Source organism: Pituophis catenifer, unplaced genomic scaffold (assembly GCF_029215685.1).
Source record: "Pituophis catenifer annectens isolate HBS135680 unplaced genomic scaffold, rPitCat1.0.hap2 SCAF_3, whole genome shotgun sequence".
In the NCBI taxonomy this organism is placed as follows: domain Eukaryota; kingdom Metazoa; phylum Chordata; class Lepidosauria; order Squamata; family Colubridae; genus Pituophis; species Pituophis catenifer.
The window spans coordinates 192,304,870-192,330,697 of NW_027256883.1; the positions used below are offsets into that span (position 1 = coordinate 192,304,870).

At 38.5% G+C, this 25,828-nt stretch overlaps 1 protein-coding gene across 3 annotated transcripts; it reads left to right on the forward strand.

Moving 5' to 3' along the window:
* The first annotated feature begins 252 nt into the window (after positions 1–252).
* On the forward strand, positions 253–25,291 carry LOC139315435 (translocating chain-associated membrane protein 1-like 1). 3 transcript variants are annotated; one of them, XM_070941717.1, is made up of 11 exons: positions 253–491; positions 4,608–4,668; positions 5,098–5,216; positions 9,912–10,028; positions 10,122–10,180; positions 16,120–16,204; positions 16,548–16,618; positions 17,218–17,322; positions 18,944–19,087; positions 20,018–20,175; positions 21,518–25,291. In XM_070941717.1, the coding sequence occupies exons 1-11, from the start codon at positions 372–374 to the stop codon at positions 21,589–21,591; spliced, it is 1,113 nt and encodes a 370-aa protein (XP_070797818.1). In that variant the 5' UTR covers positions 253–371; the 3' UTR covers positions 21,592–25,291. The 3 variants fall into 3 exon arrangements, with proteins under 3 accessions (XP_070797818.1, XP_070797819.1, XP_070797820.1); XM_070941718.1 differs by lacking the exon at positions 20,018–20,175 and having other exon boundaries at positions 21,518–21,567; XM_070941719.1 differs by lacking the exon at positions 4,608–4,668 and having other exon boundaries at positions 449–491.
* Positions 25,292–25,828: the final 537 nt, after the last annotated feature.

Here is a 25,828-nt window from a genome sequence, read left to right on the forward strand (position 1 = left end):
ACTCACACGCACCCTCTCTTTCCCCCCCTCCCCCGCCGCCGTTTCGACCGTTGACCAGCCTCAGAGTCTCTTTGGAACTCCGCCCCTTAGAAAGCTTGCCTCCGGTTTAAGGCTGGCGATTAGCTGCTGAACCTATCACTCACTTTTATCCCGCGCGTTGATTGGCCAAGAGTGGGAAAACAGGGCGGATAAGACCGCCGGGGCGGGACGGGGCGGGGGGTTGGGAAGGGACCAAGAGTCGTTGGTGTTTACTGGGCGTGAGGTGAAGAGCGAGGGATTGTTGAGAGAGTAGAGGAGTTGCAGCTCTTCATCCGTACTTCACCCTCAACTTGGGTCCTTGGAGTTTCCCACTCTCGGAAACCCCTGCCGCTATGGGACTGCGGAAGAAAAACAAGAGTCCGCCAGTCTTGAGCCATGAGTTCGTTATCCAGAACCACGCGGATGCTGTATCCTGCCTGGCCATGGGCCTCCTGTTGGGGCTCATGTTCGAGGTATCCTTACTATACAGGGCCCGGGGAGGAAGCGGCAGCGCGAGGGCTCGAGGCACGCCCCCTTTCCTCCCCCCTCCCTTCACCGGTTCAAGTGCGGCCCCGCCCTTCTCTCGAGCTCTGGCGCTTCCTCCTCTCCTGTTAACTCTTTTCCCCCCTTAGGCTGCTCATTCTCACGGTCGCGCTCCCCTCTTACGTGCTGACGTACCTAGGCAGGAGCGAACGTATGTTGTGATGCTTGTTGCTCGACGTCTCTTTAAGCTACAGCCACTAGGCATCCTGGCTGGCTTCTCTCGCTCCTCCGCCACCGAAGGGCAGGGGAATTCAAGTGGCAGGCCCACGGAAGAAGAGATAACTCGTGCAAGCCAGCCAAGCCGCTTTCAAAGTAGCGGGGAGGGGATAACATATCGTGGACCAATTAGCGAGATCTGTAGAAAAAAATAGTTACGTCTTTCGTTATTCCAGAGAGAAGGAAGTGGATCTCGTTTTAATAGCGTACTAAATCACACGAAATGGGATGCACAAGTGGTCTCTCTCCCCCCCCCCCCACTCCCTTTCCTCTTCTTGCTACTTCTTGCCCTTTGGAACTGGTGATGGGGCTTAAGATTCGGTCCCGCTACTGATTTTCAACCCTGGAGAGTACGATTCTGAATTTCATATAAAAATTGAAGTGTCCGGAGAAGATGCAAGAATGACTTCCCAAAACGGGGTGGGTGGGTGGTTTAGGAGGAGTTTGTAGATTGTAAATTAAGTATCATAAAACGGGCTAGAGAGTGTGATATTGCTCCTACTGGACTAAGTGATGATGCTTTGGGGGTTTGGTCCTTATGAGTAAGCAGTAGCGTTAGGCATACTGCTGATCTTAGTAGCTTTGATAGCTACCAGTATACTACCTGTAGTAGTAGATAATTCCACAGGAGAGCTTTTGCGTTTGGTGGGTTTGACCATATTTATTTGGAACAAGATAAATCTCTTACGCCCAACGGTGTATAGGAGAGTTAATGCTGATATTAAGAATTAAGTGGACTATTTTTTGCTTACGCATTTCATTGGCAAGAGACTAATTTTGACACCAAGATACAAGATGCAGGGTACTTACCCAGTTGCATCCCTTATGACAATCCCAGTCTCTTGTCTTGCTGATAATAATCTTATAAACAGTCAAGTCTCAGGGGTGTCTAAATTTACATAATGATATTCACTTCCTGAGTCACCAAGCCACAGAATGGAATCTGAAGAAGTTTAACGTCTGAATATTAAACATGGGCTGACTGCCACAAGTGTGATAAATTTGTTTCTTTAAATAAAAGGCTGTTATAAGTGATTAATTAAAAGTGAAGCCTTGAACAATGCTAGGATTTATAGAAAACTTAATAGGAAGATAAATATACCATAAATTTGGTTTATATATGTAACCATGTCTCTTTGAGGCATTCCCTGAATCGTGTTTCCCCTTTCCTACACTACTAATTTGAAACTTACTGCATGGTTTTAAGTTATGTAATATTGTTGATATTCTTCTTTAAAATGCAAACTGGGCCGTATCTGTATTAAAGTAAAATTGGTGCTAAGAAATCCAGAGATCATTCTGTTGAAGGAATTAAGCTTAGTTTAGGAAGAACCGAAATAAATATACAATTGAAGAACCTAGTAAAATATTTGAAGAGTTATAACAGGGATTGGCAGTCTTTTCAGATGCTGGCTCTTGGCTGCTACATAGAAGGTAAAGCAAGATTCTGATAAAAAGAAAAGGATTATGATACACTTTAGAAAGAATTTCCTGACCTAAGTTCTTCCAACAGTGAAACAGGTGGCCTTGGCTTGCTAGTTAGAATTTCTTTTGTTAGGCATTTATAAGCGGAAACTAAAATAGTCTTTCCCAATCCAGACATAGTTAATTAATTGTATGAATTTTCCAGAATTCTCAGCAGTGGCTATGTTGGCTGAGAAATTCAGGAAATTAACCTGCATTTATTTATGTTAGGAAACACTAAGGTATAAATTCCTACATTTGACAAGAGGTTGATCTAGATAAGCAGTTCTTAAAACATTTTGGTTTCAGGACCCTTTATGTTCTTAAAAATTATTGAGGAGCTTTGGCTTATGTGCGTGATATCTATTCATGTTTACACTACTGGGAATTAAGAGTCATTTTAAAATATTTATTCGACTCTGAAGATCTACAGAACTCTCAAGACTACATTTTGAGAACTACTTTATTCCCACAATAATAAACATGGGTAAAGAGAATGATTGATCCAAAGTTACTTTATGATTACCTTCTAATACCTGCTGTATTGGTTTCCATCACAATAAAAATTAGGTTACCCAAAATGGAACTTAGTACAGTGTATCAATTGACATCGCCTTTGTTGCTCATTGATCACCTTGGCCCTTCTAGGTGATCAAAAAATTATTTTAATTAAAAGAATAATTGGCATGTCACAAAGACTGGTTGAAACTTTATTGCAACTAATGCTTCTGGGCCATTTATTTCAAAACATCACTGAAGGATCTATACCTCAAAGCATTCTGCAAGCTGTGCAGAAAAATAGTGTGAACAATAGTAGCAAAAAGCATTCAGGTAGAAGGATTGCAAATAACTGCCTTAATTGGTTCTTTTTCCCATTACTACCATTTGGGAATGAGAAAATCTTGTTTTATATTTTAATTTTTAATTTTATTCATTTATAAGATGATGGGTGTATCTTAGAACTCATCTTAGAACCAGAACTCTGGGTGGCTCACAACCTTTGCATTTTTATTTACTCTATGTATATACACACAATGTGTTGTTTGATCTTTTAGTTCTTTTTTCTACTTATTAGCCAATAGTATTGTGTTACATGATTGATTTGCATGTACACATGGGCACACCAAATGTTATTCTGAAAAGAAATAAGGATCCTTTTGATACCTGTGAATTAACTGGATATAAGGCTCTAAAATGAAACAGTCGAGATTAAGGATAAGTGACTTCCAGATAATTCAACAGAAGACTTAAATATTTCTCATTAATTCCAAATCAGAATGTGTGTGAAGCTCAGTGGAGAAGTTGAAAGTTGGTGGGTGCAGCAGAGGTATAGGGTGGCAGAGTGCAGGTCAGCAAAAGGGCAGAGAGAGGGGCGGCATTGCAATGACCATAATTTCAAAGACCCGCTATAACTACCATTTTGTTCAGCACTGTTCTAACTTTGGTCACTGAACAAATGGGCAGCCATCAAACCAAGGACACTTTCAAACAGAGGGCTTGTATATGGTGCTTAGGTTGACATAGAGACACTTCTAACATCAAATCCTTTAAAATGGTTGGCCTAGAATAAAAGGCATTCCAACTGGACAAATACCCAAAAGTATTCCTGACATAAGGCCAAAGAACAGCCTCAACCAAAGAGATTTGAGCTCCTGAATTCTATTGTAAAACCTAGGCAATTCCATTAAGTACATTAAAATATCACACATACTGTATTTGATTGCCAGCTATATACCTCAGCCAAGGGGCAGCATTTAGAACCACTAATCAACAGGATAGCTTACTCAGATCCCATCAACAGGCTGCCTTCTTTCAAGATACACATGGATTGGCAGTCAGAAAGACTGCCAGATTTATAGCTAAAGTCATTCATCAGAGAACTTCTTACCTAGATCAGTTTGAAGTTAATTGTCAAGGTGATTATCTTATTTGAATATTTTACTGAACAGCTTTTGTGTGTCCTGATATGTTGTATGTGTTTCCTGATACATATTTCTTTTATATTATATTTTATTATAGAAATACTATATTGTGATTCAGTATGATTGCTTGATTAATCAATAAACAAGGGACAAAATGCAACAATTTGTATTATTAGCCTTGATAACTATACTTTTCAAAGTTTTCAAAACCTGTGTCTCAGATCTGATACTTCAGTAGTCAATAGGGTCATCTCTCCAGTCTTACTCAGTTCTTAAATTGGCAGTTTTGTTAGGCTATAAAAATGTCACTACTGGGAGGAATTCTACAACAATGAAAATTAAATAGTTGCAACAATCATAATAAATATAAATTTTAATAGCAACTTCAGAAAAAGTGTACAGCATGGAACTTGATAACGTATTTTTCTCTGTTTTAAATTTTAGGTTACATCCAAATATGCCATCATGTTTATAACTGTACAATACAATGTTACATACAACATAGGTAAATATAAAATATAATTTGTTCTATGGTTTTCATTTTTAAAAATATTTTTCAATACAGTCTTCTATATGTTTACTCAGATACTCTCTTAGATTATTCACCTCCAAATGTGTACATATGTGCATGTGTAGATGTGCCAGGTTACCCGTAGGGTTGCAGTCTTATATATTTTTTTCTAAATGCTGTATAGCTTGATTCTCTGCATTATTATTACAAAATTCTGTTGTGCTGTTTTTTTCCAAATAATGAATACATCATAAAAACATATTAAAGGACATACAAGATGACCTTATAGATTTTAAAGCAGAATTTATTGCAAGATGTAAGTAACGCTGTTGAAAATTTGTTTTCTGCATGTTCTCCTAATGTATAATAAGATTCTAAATATAGCCTTTACTGCTATTAATAGTAAGATATTGTGCATTTCAGATGATGGATCTGACCCAGTTCATTTCTATGAGTATGGTCCAAAAGACATGGCCACCATCATCTTCTACATGCTTATAGCCATTATTCTGCATGCAGTGATTCAGGAATATATACTAGATGTAAGTTTAAAATTATTAGATAAATGGGAATATGTGAAATCAATTCAATTTTTTTTTATTTTTTTTATTTTTTTTTAAATTTGATTTATATGCCGCCCTTCTCCGGAGACTCAGGGCGGCTTACAATGTGCTCAGCAATTCCAAGTTCTTCAAGATACATTTATTATATAATATGCTCTACTATTGGATATGAAAGATATAAGATCCCTTTTGGTACAGTAGTTACAGTACTGGACTGAAAATTGAGATATCATAAGATCTAGTCCTCTCTTAGGCATGAAAGCTGGCTGAGTAACTTTGGACAAATCCCTTACCTTCAGTTAAACTTGGCACACAGGGTAATGGTTGTAGAAAAGAATAGAAGTGTGAGCATTATGTAACGGGGCCTTGAATTATGTAAAATAAAGGTAGGACAAAAATTTCATAATTTATATTTGTAGAAGTTTAGTAAAATCTAATAACCATCTCCCATGTTTTTTTCATTATCAACCATGTATCTACATTACGGAAGAGTATTTCTTTAGAATGAACAGTTTACCTGCAGATTATTAATTAATTGGCCTGGATTATGTTTTTTTTTTCATAAAAGTAAATGGCTGGTGTGAATTTTGAAAGCATGTTATGTAAATTTTTACAAAGTGGCATTCAAAATTTACCAGAAGGTAAAAAAGTAAAGATGTTGCCCTTTATATTTACCTATCAAGAATATTGCCTGCCATTATTACTTTAGCTTTTGCTTTGGGAACAGATATAGTATTAATGGCAGGCAATATTGCTTAACGCATTGTAAGCTGCCCTGAGTCTCCGGAAAAGGGTGGCATATAAATCGAATGAATGAATGAATGAATGAATGAATGAATGAATAAATAAATAAATAAATAAATAAATAAATAAATAAATAGGGCAACATCTCTACTTTTTTGTCTTCTGGTAAATTTTGAAAGCCACTTTCGCTTTTTGGAACCAATAGACATACTTTCCTCGTTTTATTTGCTGATAGTGGCTAAGAGACCTACATGATCTTGATTCCCTACTTTAAATACTGCTAGCTTCCTATATTTTTTAAAATAAAACCTAAAATGTTTAAAAAGTAAGAAAATACAAGAACCAAGAGGTATGCCTTTGAACATAATGAAATTGTATCTTTTATGGCTACATCGGGTGAAATGCTTCCAGTTCGAACCGGATCACTCGATCCAGTAGCGATAGCGGCGGGTGGTTCGGAGAACCGGTAGCAAAAATCCCTGCGTGCCCCCCCCAACCATGCCCAGCTGAGCCGCACGATCATCAGAGGCTTTTTATATATATATACTTTTAAAAGCATTTTTCCTACAACCACTTCCGACGAAAAAATGATTTAAAAAAAAAAAGCCTCTGATGATCGTGCGGCTCAGCTGGGATCATCAGAGGCTTTTCAAAGCATTTTTTAAAAAGCCTCTCTGACGATCCCAGCTGAGTTGCCTGATCATCAGGCTTTTCCAAGCATTTTTTAAAAAGCCTCTCTGACAATCCCAGCTGAGTTGCCTGATCGGCAGAGGCTTTTCAAAGCATTATTTATTTATTTATTTATTTATTTATTTATTAATCAAATTTCTATACCGCCCTACTCCCGAAGGACTCAGGGCGGTGAACAGCCAAGATAAAATACAGACAATACAAATATTAAAAATCCCTTAAAATTATTAAATATTTCGGCCGAAACACAGATTAAAACACCCAATTTATAAAATCACGAATTCAAAAATTTAAGAATTTAAAAGAGGGGAGTTAGGCCAGGCCAGCTTGCTGAAATAGAAAAGTTTTGAGAGCACGGCGAAACGTGCGCAGGTCCGGGATCTTCCGTATCTCTAGGGGGAGCTCGTTCCAGATGGTAGGTGCCCCCACAGAGAAGGCTCTCCCCCTGGGGGCCGCCAGTCGACACTGTTTGGCCGACGGCACCCTGAGGAGCCCCTCTCTATGGGAGCGTACTGGTCGGTGAGAGGCTATTGGTAGCAGAAGGCGGTCTCGTAGATACCCCGGTCCGATGCCATGGAGCGCTCTAAAGGTGGTAACCAAAACCTTGAAGCGCACCCGGAAGACCACCGGGAGCCAGTGCAGCTCGCGCAGGAGGGGGGTCACATGGGAGCGCCACGTCGCTCCCATAACCACCCGCGCGGCCGCATTCTGGACCAGCTGGAGCCTCCGGGTGCTCCTCAAGGGGAGCCCCATGTAGAGAGCATTGCAGTAGTCCAAGCGGGAAGTAACAAGAGCATGAGTGACCGTATTTAACGAGTCCCGATCCAGAAAGGGACGCAACTGGCGAATCAGGCGGACCTGATAAAAAGTCCCCCTGGCCACGGCCGTCATATGCTCTTCTAAAGACAGCCGTGAGTCCAGGAGGACACCCAAGTTGCGAGCCCTCTCCGTGGGGGGCAATGACTCGCCCCCAATAGTCAGTGATGGCGCATTAGAAAAAATGCTTTGAAAAGTTTTTTTTTTTTTTTTTAAAGTTGGCCACATCCACCCAATCACATTACCCCACCACCACCAAGCCACGCCCACAGAACCGGTAGTAACAAATTTTACATTTCACTCCTGGGCTACACGTATTACAATATTGTTACCTGGAATTTTATTTGGCCAGTTTTTTACTATATTTATAGCGTTGAATATCATGGCTTTATAATTATCGTATTTTTTGGAGTATAAGACACACTTTTTTCCGCCCTAAAAGAGGGTGGAAATGTTGGTGCGTCTTATACACCGAATACAGCCATTTTTGGCTGCCTGAAGCCCTGCCCTGCTCGTCTCATTTTTGTGAAAAATGGACCCGTTTTTTCACAAAAACGGGGTGTGAAGAGGGTTTGGGAGGCCGGCAGAGTACTCCTGGGGCTGGGGAGGGCAAAAACCTTTATTTTTTTACTTACCTCTTCAAAATCTTGGTGCTTCTTATACACCAGTGTGTCTTATAGTCCAAAAAACACAGTAGTCTAAATATATCACATAGTCCATGTCAGTTTATATTTTGGATAGTAATTGAGAATTTGAACCTTTCCCAAATTTTGGACCAGAACTTAATAAGTGGTTCCTCTCTGAAAATGGGCATGTGGGCAAGATGGGCAGCTTTCAACATGTTGAATCCCTAATCAAATTATACTGGATTATGGAATAATACGATTTCTGTGACAACTTCATTAAAAAATTATAAACCACATTATGAATTTCTTGTGAAATGAATACAAATTATATCCATCAATGAATGGATTCTTTATTTCTTCAGTAAGTCAATATTTAAGTTTAACTTGGCAGTCTGTTGATAAATGTAATATCATTTCTCTATTAAATATTATTTTAAAATCTTAAACTGCTTTGTTTCTTTTTTCTTTTTTGTTGCTGTTTTTATTTTAAATATAAAATAAGTTATTTTAAATATAAAAAGTGTGAGTCCTATATGTTAAAGTGTTAACATTGTATTTGTTATTTTTAATCATTGTTATTAAAACATGGCATGGCTGAAAAACAGCCATTGTCCAATTATGGAAAACAAAACCTCAAGCAATGAGTTTAATATAAAAATTTGGACATGATTCATATCTTTCTACCTAGGATAAAATTACAGTGTTTATTCTGTGACGCTGCATTGCAGTATACAATCAGAAACTTAGTCATAAATAAACCACTGAAAGACTCCTTAGAAACTTCACTTTCTGTCTTGTCTTTCTATCCTCTACTCTAGAACAAAAGCAACAGTTGCCTTACATTTGTTTTGTATTGGTCAGTAGATTTGGTTTAGAGATATATATCTCAATTTATGATATGCAGATATATAGTAAAATTGCATTCCAAACTTGCACTATCATCTCCTTCCCTTCCTTTGCCACATCCCAGCTGAAAATATTCGGAAGTAGAAAATATGCTTATACGAACACGCACAAACTAAGATTAAAACTAATTTCAGATTGTGCTTCAGAGACTGGTGTGTTCCAGCATGCAAAATGTGATCCACTAAGAAAGATGATGTGAAAGCATAGTATAGAGATACAAAACCGATGTCTCAGTTAAGATCCAAGACATAGTCATTTGGGTCACTGAATATAGTCTGGGGTTCTAGATTGGACTGTGAAACTCAAATGCCCGTGTGGCACAAAGAATGGTGATTTTTTTTTTTTTTTTTTTTTAAATTTGATTCATATGCCGCCCTTCTCCGAAGACTCAGGGCGGCTTACAATGTGCTCAGCAATAGCCTTCATCCTTTTGTATATTTATACAAAGTCAGCTTATTGCCCCCACAACTGGGTCCTCATTTCACCTACCTTAGAAAGGATGGAAGGCTGAGTCAACCTTGAGCCTTGGCGAGATTCGAACCCTGCAGTAATTGCAGGCAGCTGGTCTTAATAAGCTTAATAACAGGGTGCTTTAAACCCCTGTACCACCAAGGCTCTGATTTACTTTATACGTAGATTGTTTTTCTAACACTTAAGCAGTAACTATCAAAGAGCTGGTCTGTCAACTATTAAAATATGTGGGTCACACTTTAATGTTCACTTATCTAATAAGAGAAATGAAGGGAAAAGTCTAGGTTAGCATTTTGTAGTATTGGAATATAGATGCTGGACTAGAGATAATCTAACATTCTTCTTGGGGAGGCTAACAGATTCACTAGAAAAAAATTGAACGTGATTAAATTAATACTTCTGGTGTTATTTTCTTCCCTAGAAAATTAATAGACGTCTCCACTTGTCAAAAACAAAACATAGCAAATTCAATGAGTCAGGACAACTAGCCTTTTTCTACTTGTTTTCGTTTGTGTGGGGAGCAAGTATTTTGTCTGCAGTAAGTAAGTCAAATTATCTTTTTGGAAATTAATTTAAATGAATATTTGCCTAAAATATATCAAAACTTTTAACCTTATATTTTTCTCCTTAGGAAGAATTTACAACAAATCCAACTTTGTTATGGAAGGATTACCCTCATTCTCATATGTTGTAAGCTTTTTTTAATTTTGTTCTTTTATTTGTGCTAGGCATTTTGCTTCCTTGTTCAAATTAACAAACATATTTAGGTTATTAATTCCCAGGCGCCTGAATATTAAAGATGGAACATGGACAGATCTATGAACCCATTGTCAAGGAACTATTTTTAAAACATTTATATTAGGATATGAATGTTTTTAGACAGTGAATTCTACAAAGTGTTAATTAGTAGTATTTTCCATTGCGCTGCTCAGTCAATTCATGCGTGGGCTTTCGTCGTCTGCCTGCCAGGGACTGAGTGTAGTATCTTTAAATATGCTGAGACCATGCCTCCTCTGACCCTTGGGTCCTCAGTTATTTCGCTCAGTCTTACTGTAGGGACTTGTTTTTCACTGCTGTAGCAGTTAGTGAGTGAAATTAGTTAGATTTCAGGTTTTTTTATTTTTGTTTGGTTTTTGAAAATTTATTAGTTGGAGCCGAAGATTCGTGTTGGAACAGCCTGCGGCTGCAGCTGTTCCTCACTGCTAGTGATGGGTGAGTGATACTGGGGCCCCAGAACACTACCCCCGCTCCTCTAATCTTTGCAGCAATCGGAGTCTGATCCGGCTGGGCAGCTCCAGATGGCCTTGAGCCGCTTATTTGGCCGCCGACGAGTGCGTTGGTTACCAGTACGCCGGAATAACTGCGGCTGCCATTTTGGGCTCCATTTAGTGCAAGGCGGCCCCGGAGTCCCTGCTCGAATACCGAGACAAACTCCGAGGAGTTGCTTACCTCCCTGTCGGCGCTAGGAGAGCCTTTGGCTCCAGAGCCTTTGAACTCGATTGGAGTGGCCGTAACGAGCAAGAACTTCGGATGTCGTTTGAGGAACCGCAGAAGAGCGCGAAAAGCCGAGAATCGGTTTTGTGCCATTTTCAACGGCAGGTTTGAGGCACAGAGCGGCATGAGGGGATTACAAATCTTGGCCACTTATTAAAGGTTGCAGAGGAAGGTAAAGATCAGAGACCCTTTGTATTGGAGCGGGTGTCTGGCTGAGGGAGATTTTGTAACTCCATTTTATGCTTCTGAGGACATTATTGGACGTTAGTTTTGCCGCCAAAATTTTTCTGGACCTTAGTTCCACTGGTGCACTGACTATTGCCAGAGGATTTCTGTAATTCTGATTTGCTCTACTATGGCTGACCAGGAATTTTCTTCAGACATTGACCAGCCTCAGACCCCTCCCAGGGCTAAAAAGACCTCGAAATCAAGGTCTAAGACCTCTGCACCTTCAGCTAGAAAGGAGCCAGGGGTTATTACACCCGGCCTACCACTGAGGACAGGGATGCCCAGAAAAGGCATAATGCCCTAGAAAGACAGTTTGATAGGGCTCAAAAAAAAAAAAGACCCAAACAACAGTTGCTCCTGTTTCTCCTCATTCAGGAGAAGAGGAAATTTTGTCTCAGACGGGTTTAGCCTGAGCTCATTCTAGCTCAGACTTGCCACAACAAGGGGTTTTGGATGCAGGTCAAGATGCCCTGAGGGGAGCACAGGCATCACAGCCTGGGGTAGGTTGCCACCTGAAGCTACCTTTACCCCCACGGCTGCTGGGCTCCGTGTGGGAGAAGGGCAGGTTCTTGCCCAGCCATTTGATTTTCAGTCATTACTGACTAATGCCTTGGCCCAGGCTATAGATTCGGGCTTTAGCCAACAGGTGCAGATGCTATCCACTGTGACTGGCTGTCAGTTTCATTCTGCTCAGCCCATACCTAGACCATTACCTGTCACCCAGCAGGAATCACCCAGTAGCGAAGACTCCTGGCAGCCTGAAGGGGATCCAGAGGACCCTAAATTTTCGGAGGACAAGGGAGTTCTGCCAGATAAGCCGGCTTTCGCTACCTCTTCCGGCCATCTGTTTTTAAAACATTGCTGCGTAAAGCAAAAATGGCAACCAATATGGGTTCCCTAACGAATCCACAAGATCAGGAAACTGGGACGTTAAAGCCTCAGAATGAGTTATACGCTGTTCCCACCCCAGACCAAGATTTCATACCATGCCCGGAATTGTTTTCCGAGGTCATTAAGAGGCAATGGGACCACCTGGGAGCCCTTTCGGCGCCCACGGGACACGATAAAAAAATTTACTGTGTTGATCCTGTCTTAGACGAGTTATTGACTCTTCCCACAGTAGATACTCTGGTTGTCAGCCTGACCTCTTCCACTGTTTTGTCCAATGACGTGGAAGTGTTAAGAACTGAGGCTAGGCGGGCGGAGGTTTTCTTTCAAAAAAATCCACCAGGCGGCTGCCTGGGCGGTGAAGGTCGCTATGTCGGCATCGTTTTTTAATCGTGCCAATCTCATTTGGCTAAAACAATTAACGAGAGTGCCTTCCTCCAGACGATATATGTCCAACAGGATATTAATAAAATGGTGGCGGCTGCCGAGTATTCGGCAGACGCATCTCTAGATGCTGCGAAATTTGCTACTAGGGCAATGGCTTCTACGGTAACATTTAGAAGACTCCTTTGGCTGCGCCCTTGGCAGGCTGATTTAAAATCAAAATGAAAGTTGGCGTCAGCTCCCTATAAAGGATCTGACTTATTTGGGGCAGCTTTGGAGCCTATACTTGTAGAAGGGAAAGATAAAAGGAAGGTGCTGCCGGTGTCTTATCGGAGACCGGACCGCAGGTTCACTCCATACCCTCAGAGGCAGCCCTTTCGCCAGGACTCAGGACCCAGTGGGTCCTACTTTAATAGGCCTTACACCCACGGATTTGACAGACCCTCTGATAGACAACCATTTCGGGACAGAGGTAGATATCAACCCTCTTCCAGGAGACCTTATAGGGGTGCGGGTTGCAGACCCGTCAAGCGAGGCAAGTGACTCACTTCCTCCGCCTCCCATTGCCGGACATCTCAGTCAATTCGTCCAGCAATGGGAGGCATCTACGTCCGAGGATTGGATTCTTCAGACGGTGAGGCTGGGGCTCACCTTAGAATTCAGGACCAGACCCCCCGACTGTTTCATTCCCTGTCCAATATCCAGACAGTTAGAGAAACGTCAGCAGTTGTCCAGGGAGATACAACATTTGTTGGATATAGGGGCAATAGAACCTGTTCCTGCAGGACAGAAGAGGTTTATTCAATACTGTTTCTAGTACCCAAATCCTCAGGGGGCTGGAGGGGCATCTTGAACCTCAAATTTGTCAACAAATACATACAATACAAAAGGTTCAAGATGCAGTCCCTCAGGACCATTTTAGGTTGTGTGAGAAAGGGAAATGTTATGACGTCACTAGATCTGCAAGAGGCATACTTACATGTGCCCATACACCCGGACCACCGCAGATTGGTGGCAGGCATTATCAATATCGGGCCTATGCCGGCAGGCATTATCAATATCGGGCCATGCCGTTCGTCCTCTCATCGGCCCCACGGACCTTCACCAAGCTGCTTGCAGCGGTGGCAGCCATGATTCGACTAGTTCCGATAAGGGTTTTATGTTACCTAGACAATATATTGCTCCAATCTCAGTCTCATCACCAGGCTCAGCAAGAGCTCCAGACTGTGTGCAACATCATCACTCTTCATGGCTTCTCCATCAATTGGATAAAGAATCATCTGCAGCCAACGACGTGCATTACTCATCTCAGGGCGTTGATCGATTCTGTAAAGGGACAAGTCTTCCTGTTACACGAGAGACAGCAGGACATCAGGGCTCTGGTGCACCGAGTCTTAGCACAGAGACAGGTAATATTGCTCGACTTGTCGCTTCCTGTATCTCAATAGTGCCCTGGGCACACAGACATTCACGCCAGCTCCAGTGGTTCCTTCTACCGGCACAATGGGCAGGCCGCATCACGTCGCATTCCATGGTAACGTTGCCGCACAAGGTACGGGCTTCCCTCAGATGGTGGACCTCGGGGGCCATCAGCAATGGGTGTGTCTTCCAAGGGGTGTGTCACACCCCTGGAGGATTCCTCAGGACTGGATCTCTCTCAGCCAGGGGGCCGTATTACATCCAGACCCCCGATGGCTGCAATTAACCAAGTGGCACTTGAGAGGATCCTCCTGAGGAAAGATAATGTTCCGGGGAAGGTGATTCGCACCATCCAGGCTGCCAGGCGGCTGTCCATTACAAGAATTTACGAGGCATCATGGAGGATCTTTTGTATTTGGTGCTCGCTCCACCATGTGGACCCAACGTCAGCTTCCATTTCAGACGTTTTGACCTTTCTGCAGGATGGCCTTGACAAGGGATGAGCTCCTTCAACCTTGCGAAGACAGGTTGCAGCTTTGTCGACTGTTTTAACCAAGGAAGTTTCTCACCCTTTAGCGCACGACCTGAGGATTAAGGGGTTTTTGCAGGAGGGCACTAATATCAGACCACCAACTATCCATAGATATCCCACTTGGGATTTGTTGTTGGTCCTTCAGGCCCTTACAACTTCCCCGTTTGAACCTCTAGCGTCAGTCAGCCTCAGACTTCTATCCCTTAAGGTGGCCTTTCTCCTGTCGGTTACATTGGCCAGGAGGGTGTCAGAGCTGGCTGCTTTGTCAATCAGACAGGACTTGTGTATCTTTAAGCCTAATACGGTTGTCCTTCGTTCATGCCAAAAGTGAATTCCAGCTTCCATAGGGCCCAGGAGATAGTTTTGCCGGACTTTTGTCCTTCCCCCAGGCATAGGTTGGAGGTTCAATGGCATATGTTGGATGTAAGAGCGCTCCGGAGGTGTATCGCAAGAACGGCTTCATTCCATAAAACGGAGGCGCTATTAGTTTCTTTTCACCTTCTTCACTGGGTAAGAAGGTCTCTTCTAGGACGGTGGCCTGTTGGATTAAAGCATGTATCTCTGATTTATAGTTCCAGAGGCAGGACAGTTCCAGGTAGAGTGTGGGCTCACTCTACAAGGAGTGCGGCTACATCGGCAGCCTGGTCCACCCAGGCATCGGTGCTGGACATATGTAGGGCAGCTACTTGGACCTCTTTGACGTCGTTTGTCAGACATTATAGGCTGGACAGCTATGCCGCGGCAGAGGCGTCCTTTGGGCATCGAGTCTTGCAGAAGGTCCATTCTGATTTTGGTGGTGGGCCCAGTCAGCCTCCCCCCCATTGAGATCTCTGGCTTGGGTATATCCCACGCATGAATTGACTGAGCAGTGCAATGAAAAATGGACGTTGGCTTACCTGAACATTCTTTTTCGTTGCACTGCGTGTCAATTCATCCCGCCCTTCAGGCTGCCTGGACTTCGGGCAGGGGAGAGTTTTTTTGTGCTTCCTTCCCAGGACAAGTTGGTAGATGACGCCTTCGCGAAACAACTGAGGACCCAAGGGTCAGAGGAGGCATGGTCTCAGCATATTTAAAGAGATACCACGCTTAGTCCCTGGCAGGCAGACGATGAAAGCCCACGCATGAATTGACACGCAGCGCAACGAAAAAGGACGTTCAGGTAAGCCAACGTCCATTTCTTCCTTACATTACCATTTAATCTTGCCTTTTCATTGTCATCTTCCTCAATCATATTTTCTTTCAGTTTAGACAACTCTTCAAAAGGGTAAGGTTTAGGGTTCCAATAATTTAAATTATTTTAGTTTCACTTCCTTTAATATGAATTCCTTGCTTTAATCTTAAAACATTTAAGATTATCTGAATATAGATTCATTATAGTTTTATATAATAATGTAATATGTATTCATTTAAAATTTGATTAAATTATTAATCATATACTTGACTTGATTTAATTTTCAGTCAGCCTTCCTTTAAACCAAGATCTTCATTGATAACATCCAGCATAGGCCCCTTTGGCATGTATATTTATGTATTAAAATTTATGTGTAAGTTTCAACTACAGCCAACAATTTTGGCCTACCTAAACAAAAGTGGGTTCATGACTTCTAATTCTCATGATTTGAATGGCAAGGATAATTATTGAATGCTATGTATACATCTTTGATATATATACTTTTCTTTTTAGTTTTCAGGTTAAATTCTTCTATATTTGCCAAATTGCCTATTGGCTCCATGCACTTCCAGAACTGTACTTCCAAAAGATTAGAAAGGTATAAATTGTAACTTTAATTCAGGCATTATATTTCTTTTATTTACTTTCATTTATAACAATATAGGATGATATTCTAAATAAGGAGAAGAAATAATAATGGAGAGAAAAGTACTTCCCTCAATTTGGTAAGAGATTCATACTATACAGGAAAATATTGTTGGGAAGGGAATGTAATGCAATAAATTATTGTGGCTTTCAATTTATGCATGTCCTTGTTAATAGTGCTTTTGAAAAACAAATTATTATAATGCAAACCATAGAGAAAAGGAAAACTAACACAATTCATATTAAAATGTTTGCTTTTATTTTTGTAACATGTCTTTTCCATTTCATATTTCTAGGAAGATATTCCAAGACAGTTGCACTATATTTGTCTTTATACTGCCCACATATCTGGTGCCTATATCTTGAAGTAAGCATTTATTTATTATTTATCATGTTTCTAGACCTCCATCAAGGATTGCCTTTTATAATGTCCAAAATACTGTTCAATATATTACCAGTAGTCCTCAACTTACAACCATAAGCTTAGTGACCATTAGCTTAGTGAACATTCAGAGTTACAACAATGTTCAAAACAGTGACTGATAACTGATCCTCACACTTATGACTGTCACAGCAACCCCACAATCATGTGATCAAAATTTGGGCAATTGGCAATCAGATTTGCTTAACAACAATGGCAAAAAAAGATTGTAAAATTGGGTGTGACTCACTTAACAACCACCTTACTTAGCAACCAAAATTCTGGTTTCAATTGCAGTCGTAACTTGAAAACTAGCTATTTGTCAATATTATATTCTATTAAGAAAAAGCATTTAATATTTTTGTGTCATAGTTAATCTGCTATCAGATTTGATCATGGCTTTAAAAACCATAGAATGCTCATCCTAATAACACAACTAATCCTCTGTCTGATATGTAAGATACATTAAACCTAATTCATTGTTGTTGAACTTTGTTAATGAATGAATAATACTCAGAATGAAATATTTATTTTTACCGTTTCAGCCTTCAGCGCTTGGGTCTAATTTTGCTGGTACCTCATTATCTTGTAGAACTCATTTTTCACGCTTCACGTCTTTTCTACTTCAGTGATGAGAATAAACAGAAAGGGTAATCTTGTTTTTTAAATTTTCCTGTTACTGTCAGATAATTAATTTAGTTTCCTTTTTTACAGTTTTCTTAGTTCTTGTCTGCCTGTGCGTTATTATTTCTTTTACTATTTTTGCAAAAATGAAAAACATTTTAGAACCAGGTTACTTGAAAAATTTGTCTTGTTTAACATTGATCTTAAAGGTCTTGCTTTTCGTGTATCACCAAGAAAGATCATGACTTTCCACAAATAATAAAACTGATCTCTACCTATCATCCACACTTCCCTTTCAGTGGAATTTCTAGTTTTTTTCTCCAAACTTAGCTTAATTCCCTGTTGAACAATTATGTATTAACTACTTAATCATTTTTATTATTTCACTAATAAGCATTGTTTTGCTAATGTAAGACCTTTTCAGTGCGCATATTCCTATGCCAGTGGGATTTTTTTAAAAAAAAGTAGTTGTAGTTTCCAGTATAATACGCAATCCCAAAATTCAAAACATAGAATAACAAAAATGAAGAGATTTTCCTTTTCCTTTTGATTTTTAAAATTTTGTTTAAAAAGCGCTTGGCCTTCCTGAAAACTTCATACAAGCATACTGATTTTGCAGAAATTCTTCACCGACCTAGATTTCTCATTAGCTAAAAACATGTTTGATTATTAAGAGTGCTTTTGTTCAATTAAAATTAAGATTTGAATCACTATTTGTCTTATGCCTTTAAAGTGATTTTCTTTCCTCTTTGATTTTTATTCTATGAGATAGTTACTATTTTCAAAAGTAATGTTTTCCGTTATAATGCCTGATTTTATTTATTTATTTATTATAAAATTTATAGACCGCCCTTCTCCCAGAGGACTCAGGGCGGTGTATAGCCAGAGTAAAAAACATAAATACAAACATTAAAAACAATTCAAAAAGATATATATAAGTTTGGCCCCAAGTTAAAAAAACAATAACAAAACATATCAAAAACATTTAAAAAGCATTAAGCCAGCCCGGCTTGCTGAAAAAGTAAGGTCTTCAGGGCACGGCGGAAGGCACCGAGGTCTTGAATTCTTCATATCTCTGGGGGCAGTTGATTCTAGAGGGCAGGTGCCCTCACAGAGAAGGCCCTCCCCCTGGGGGCCACCAGTCTACATTGCTTGGCCGATGGCACCCTGAGGACGCCCTCTCTGGGGGAGCGCACTGGTCGGTGGGAGGTCGTTGGTGGCAGCAGATGGTCTCGAAGGTATCCAGGTCCTATGCCATGGAGCGCTTTAAAGGTGATAACCAACACCTTGAAGCGCACCCGGAAGACCACTGGGAGCCAGTGCAGCTCACACAGGAGAGGTGTTATGTGGGAGCGCCATGCAGCTCCCGTAACTACCCGCGCGGCCGCATTCTGGACCAGCTGAAGTCTCCGGGTGCTCAAGGGGAGCCTCATGTAGAGAGCATTGCCATAGTCCAGGCAAGAGGTGACGAGGGCATGAGTGACTGTGCACAAGGAATCCCGATCTAGGATGTCATGGATATGCTCATACAATATCTAGCAAAAGTCTTAAGTTTTTTTTTATTGATCATAGCCCATGAGACAGCTGTGCTCATATTTAGTGACATAAAGCAACTGATAGTGAAATAATTATCATTTTTCTTTTCAGATTTACCCTTTGGGCACTTTTATTTGTAATGGCTCGTCTTTTGACCCTGACTTTGTCAGTTCTCACCTTTGGATTTGGCCTCACAAAAGCAGAAAATCCTGGCTTTTCTGTAGCAGAAGGAAACTTCAATATACTCACAATTAGGTATATGTTTTTCTGGAATCGCTATTTTAGAATATTCTTTACGTCCATAGATCCAAAAATAGAAAATTGTGGCTAGGAAAAATAGTCTTTCTTTATTCTTATTACTATTTAAACTACCATTTATTTTGGTAGATAACATGTAAACCTAACTCAGAAACTTTTCTGCAATCTATCCTTATAATGTTGGTCATATTAAACAAATTACTGTATTCTTTGTAACATATGAAACATCAGCCCTTTGTCTGCCCTAATAACAAGCAAGGTACCTCTGTAAAGTTAATAGCTAGCTTCTATTTTTCCAATACATACCATTTTTGAGGGCAGGAAGGATGCCTTCCAATCAGTGTTGATTCCTGAGAGCAGTCTAACTGCAGTTTCTACGGTTTTCTTGGCAACATTTTCAGAAGTAGCTTGCCATTGCCTTCCTCCTAAGGCTGATAGAGAGTGGCTGATTCAAAATCATCTAACTGGCTTTGTGCCTAAGTCAGAATTAAAATTCAAAGCCTCCTTGGTTTTTAACCTGGTACTTTAATCTCTAGACCAAATTGTTTTTCAAATGCATTCAAATACATATATTCATATGCCAGCTGTTCAACAGAGTTTTATAAATAAAATAATCTAATTGTCAAAATGCTTATTGGAAAAGAAATTTTCAGCTACTGGATACAGCACATGCAAATTGGAACAATATTGATGCAGAAATTCAGTTTTCAACTATTATATCTAATAGTCATGATGTTAAACCTATATTATTTAGGAATGTCTACTATTTAAAGACATATGGTATGTGCTAGCCTACTGATAAGAAAGCATTTGGATTGTATGTGTAACTTTTATTTTTTGAATGGTCCATCTTTAGAGAGGATCTCAAAAATCATCATAACACTATTATTCTAACTATAAAACTCTGTTTTATGTTAAACTAATTAGAATTAGCTGTCTGGCTGCAATTTGTTTGACTCAGGCTTGGATGATGTGGAAATTCATCAATTTCCAGTTAAAGAAATGGAGAGAACATGCACAGAATCAAATTCCTAAGAAAAAAACAAACACAAAAATTAAGTCTACAAAAAAAGAGTCCTGCAGATGTAAGTATAGCCCTCACATTTATACCAGTATCAAAACCACAAATGTACATTACTAGAGTGACAGTTGCTAGTTAAATAACACCACTTGATTTTCTTGTTTAACATTGGATGGAGACTTATGGCATAGAATGTTACTGTTACCTCTAAATGACCAAAAGCTGACATGATTTTTATATAATACAAAATAAAACATTTATTTACAGATAGTCATTGTTTAACAACCACATTTGGGACTGACAGGTCTGCTACTAAGTAATGTAATAGTAAGATATCATATGGCTGCAACAGGTTTATGACCTCACTTTCACCACATTTGTCAAGCTACTCATCCGCAGTCATTAAGCAAGATCTAATTGTGACTTGCAACTTTACTGCTGCCTTCTCAATTGACTCTGCTAGTCACAAGATGATTGTAAAGCACACAAATGATGATCATGCTGCATGGAATGCTGCAACACTTATGAGCACCCACCAGCTGCCAAGCACTCAAATCTGCACTAGCCCTTTGGGAAACCATTAGAGAATGGAAGAGGAAGTCCTCATCTCACTACGAGCTAAATACAGAAAGTGAAGCCAAACAAAAACTTCGGGAGTCAGTATTTCAGCCAAGTGGAAATAGGTGCTAAAAGACCATTGGTCATCCTGGAGGGGATTACTGGATTAACTAGAAGATCTCATCTCATCAGAACTGCATGATAGCAAGATTGACATTGAATAAATTTAATAAATAAATAAAATAAAATTTAAAAATTGGTTAACTCCAGAATTTTTAAAAAAATGTTACTAAAGGTGCTAAAATGAAATTAAGTTCAACACATAACACACAGTTTTAAAAAGATAAACTTTTTAAAATACAAACTAATTTACTAATCTTGCCTAACCCCTCGTCTAAGACTATCATTGAGCCTCTCCAACCCCACACAACTTTTCCCACTATAAGGTCTTATTTTGTCATTGCAAAACAACCCAGTTCTGCAAATGATCTCCATTTCCATTAGTTATGTTTTCTGTTACCTCAGGTAAGAGAAATGTGTAGCCCGCATCCTGTTAATTATTGCCCACACCTTATCCAATATTACATAAAAAGACTGACTTCACTCTACTCCTTGTGTACAGTAGGTTATAGAAGCAAGATGAAGTAGAAGCAATTCTCTCTACAAAAAACATTGATATAATTCACAAAATGTATTAGCATTCCTAACTTAAATATGTTGTATGTGTTAAATATGTTCACTTTGCTAAATACTTCTGAAATTAAAAATTGTTTATTACATGTATAACTATTAATGTCACCCATCCCAAATCCTAATGTACTGTTTATCTCTTTTTTTTCATATTATAGCTAACTTCATAAATGGAACAATAAAGTCTGAAGAGGGCGTATCACCTCGGAAAAGAAGATCAAAATTTTTGTGAAAAGCACAGATAAAAAGGACACTGATTTAATTGAAGACTTTCTCACCTTAAATAGAAATTCTGCATTACACTGACCATAGAACAACTCTATTTGGCTATTTGGGCTAAAGGACATTGATTAAAATAATATATTTTTAAGTATATGTTCATCAAAACAAACTTATGATGAAAATATTATTTTAAAATCATTTATTTAATACAATCATCTTGAAAATAGAATATTTTATTATAGTCTGACCTCTAATTACAATGCTGCAATATTAATAGAGCAGCATGGGGGAATCTAATAAACCAGAGTTGTCTTTTATTTGGAACTTTTTTCATTTTATAAAATGTAGTTTTAGAATTAAAGTTAGATTTATTTTGCAATTTTTTTTCTAAATTTCCTATACACCTTATTAAAGTGCTTGCAATTCCTTTTTAGGTTAGAAGGCAAATTATTTTTTTATTACCCCTCCACTTGGTTAAAGGTAATGTTTGAATTGTCATTAGAACATCAGTTAATACTGTAATTTGAAAAATTGTCAGTTTAACCTATCCAATGATGTGCTTTCAAACAATTCCCATCATGTAGTAATTTAAATGCTTAATTGTGAAGAATGGAACCCTTTTTAATTCCAAAAGCTGGTTTTATATTAGTGGATTCTGAAGTATTTGTAAAAAAAGATTTGAAACTACATGCTTCTTCAATATGGTGCTAAAAAGTGCTGGTTTATTTAGAGATCCATGAAACTGTTATATAATTAATCTTTAATATGCTGAACAGAAAAACATTTTGAAATTATTTTCCTAGTGTGAAATGATGTCAGGTTGTAGCATTAGATACTAAAAAGACATTCATGAATCCTGCATTTTTGTCAGAAAACAATGTTAAAAAGACCAGGCCCTGCAATATAATTTTGCCATTTGGTCTGATCCTGCATCATACCAAAAGCTTTTATTACCGAATAATAGCTTTCCTTGAATGCTTATTGTAATAGTTTAAGTGTACATACTTACTAAGTAACAGGACATTTTTGACTGTGCCAAAATCTCCTGTTATAATTCTTTCAAAAGGGTAGGCCAACTGGTGCCTTCCAGAACTAACCATGCTAGTTGAGGGTGACAGTAGTTAAAGTCCAGAACATCTGAAGCAAACCAGGTTTTCTTCCTTCTTTTGGAAAAATGATTTGTACTTGAGATAAACAATTGGTTGGAATTCAAAACTATACAGGTTTTTTGAAATGTCTTTTATTATTCCTGTAGACTTTGCAATCTGATATGGAAACCATTCAGAGTGGATTTTTTAAATACCTATATGTCATGTCACATGATTTACTGGACCTACTGTTAGAAAATAATGTTTGAAGTTCTACTGGATTCATAGAATTGAGTTCACGATTTTTTGTATTATGAATATAGACTTCTAGATCTAAAAGTCATACTTTTTCAAATGTCTATTTAAGGATTTTTTCTTCTGCTTTCTCAGATTATCTGTTCAAAACTGGAGTAGTAGTCTTTATTTAGTTAATGTGGATTAGTCTGCAATTCTGAAACTAGAGTTCAAACTCCATGGCTATTTTATAATTCACAATTAAACAATTAGAACCTTGTCTGTTTGTAAATCTTGTAGCACCAGCCCTCAATCAAAGAATAAAGGCCATGTAGATTATTTTTCTATCCTTGTTTGAATTTCTTAAAACTCTGATAGTTGCTTAAACCTAAATGAATTCTACAAGTGGCTATTATTAACCTGGCATTATCCCTATGAGCTAAGACTGGTTTCCAGAATTTCTACCAACTTTATTTATTTATTATTATTATGGTAGCTGGGATATCTTGAGCGTTATAGTTCCAAAATACCTGACAGATGCCTTTTGTGGAAAGGCTGCTGTAAAGATCATAGAGAAATCTTCACCAACAGACTAGAATCTTTGGGAGTACTCTCAGCATCCCTATCAACTGGGGATGTGAGAGAATATAGTCTTAAATATTTGTAGGTCATCAGATCAGAGAAGGCTGATGTAGCAGTTCAGTCTATGTACTACTGAAATATTCGTTATATATCGTATTAATCTGATATTCATTTTGGCAGGCATTGCTGTAATGTAAGTAAATTCTACTCAGTTAAATTAGGGATAGGAAGGGAAGGGAAAGATTTTGGGGGCTGCAATTCAAAAATATGACGACTTGCATATTTCCAGCTCATGCTATATGTAGAGTGGTTTTCTCTTTCCTAGCACTTTCAGATTTTTGGATTGCTAACTAAAGCCAGCACGGTTACATTGCCATAGAGAAAATGAATTGCCTTAACATTGCAATCGGGGTATTCTAGGCATGAGATTTGGTTTTTTGGTTTTTTAGATAACTATATGTACCATAAACATTTAACAATGTAATATTAATAGATTCCTCACTGGGAGCACAAATAGCAGAGGTGCCAAAGATGTGTTTTATATGGACACAGACTGAATGTCTGTTACATTCCCCATTCTAAATAATATCTTAATTATAACGCTATTGTTTTTTAAGATTTGACATACTTGTTAATAATATTTGACACTTAAAGTACTAATGAATTAAAAGTGGTTCTCTGGTTCTGACAAAAATGTTTATAATTGATTTGGAAGTCAAGATAGTTGCCTCACAGTCCATTGTAAAATTACCTCGCCTTGCCTCCTGACCAAGTTCCTGTGAGAAACAAGTGGCTTACATTTTTTAAAATTTCTCAGTACCATTCAATCAATTCAGTCACATGTATTTAGATATTACTATATGAGATGAAATTGTTCTTTTATTTTGTGAAATGGGAGGATATTTTTTTATATCACTTAAAAATTTTCATGCAAAATGCTATTCCAGATTTGATTCCTTTTTCTTCATTTGTCCTCTTCTGTGTGCGAATTTGTTTTAAGATTTTATCTGCTGACCTCATAATACCCATTTTGCTGTAGAAATGAGTATTTTTAATGATTTTGATGGAAATTTATTTATATATTCACTTCATTTGATAGAACCTTAATCTTCTGAGCTGTTCTGCGAAAAAAAGAGAAAGCCTTCTGATTAATTTTCACTGTACTTCTTGTAAGATGTTGCTTTCTCTAGTCACCATCTATGTGCTTCTGGACTTGTTCCGAATAGGACACTGGTTATATCTTCATTGTAATCATGAACACTTGTGTTCATGTAAAGTGTTTTATGTTACTAATTTCAAATTTAAAAAAATGGAAAACTCCTTTCCCTCTCAAAGCAGAATACTATAAGATTTATCAGTTATTTTAGGAAATATATGTGGCCTTTTAATACATGGAGTCAATTTGTTCTGTGGCTGGAACTACATCCTTATAGATCATAGTTCAACAACTGTATTGCCATGAAAATTAAATGTTTAACTTAGCCTACAATCTCTTCTATCCCTGTACACTTTAGAAATTTGATTCCCTTTTTTAAATTCTAGAAAATTAAGCTCAAGTATTTTAAAATGTATGTTATCTAAAATATCCTTGAAATGCAAACATTTTGTATATGGGTTTGTGTGTGCGTGTATGTGTGTTACACCTTGTTTCTTTGAATTGGATAGAAGAATTTCTTTAGCAGCATGGGAGGAATATAAATGGAGTATCATATTGTCCTGTGTCATTGCACTGATTGCACAGATGGATGTTTTATGTACTATCAAATATTAAATAAAAGATGGGCCTGTGCCTTAAGATTGTTTTAATATGTTCTAAATAATTTTTCCAAATACTGGAGTATAAAAAAATAGAAAATTTGCTATTTCTAACAGACAAGATAATAATTTAAAATCAATTGATATGATAATATATATGAGTTAATTAGTTGTGTGTCTATATATATTTAGGAGCTGAAACTCTTAAGAACCAAGACTTGAAGTTTAAACAGTACCAGATATTGTCTACATTTCCATGTCACAGTAACCTTTGTGCCTTTACTACAAGCATTTGTAGCCAAGATCTAATGCTGTTCTCTACATTTTTTCTATTATAAGTCTGCTATTCATTAGAGCATTCCAAAATCTCAGATGTGATCTCAAGTTGTAACAAAATTAGTCTAAACTCAACACACTGCTTGGATTATATGGAAGAAAAGTATATTGAAATTGCACTCAAGATTGGAGTTCTGATTGTAGCACAGTGGTTAGAATGCAGTATTGCAGGCTAACTCTGCCCACAGCCAGGAGTTTGATCCTGACAGCTCAAGGTTGACTCACCCTTCCATCCATCTGAAGTTGCTAAAA

What these genes read in the sequence shown, in the direction of transcription:
- LOC139315435 (XM_070941717.1), top strand. Translation starts at nt 372, where the DNA reads ATGGGACTGCGGAAGAAAAACAAGAGTCCGCCAGTCTTGAGCCATGAG. An exon ending in CAATGTTACATACAACATAG is followed by an intron (nt 4,669 to 5,097) that starts GTAAATATAAAA and finishes TGTGCATTTCAG; the next exon opens with ATGATGGATCTGACCCAGTT. An exon ending in GATGAGAATAAACAGAAAGG is followed by an intron (nt 17,323 to 18,943) that starts GTAATCTTGTTT and finishes TTTTCTTTTCAG; the next exon opens with ATTTACCCTTTGGGCACTTT.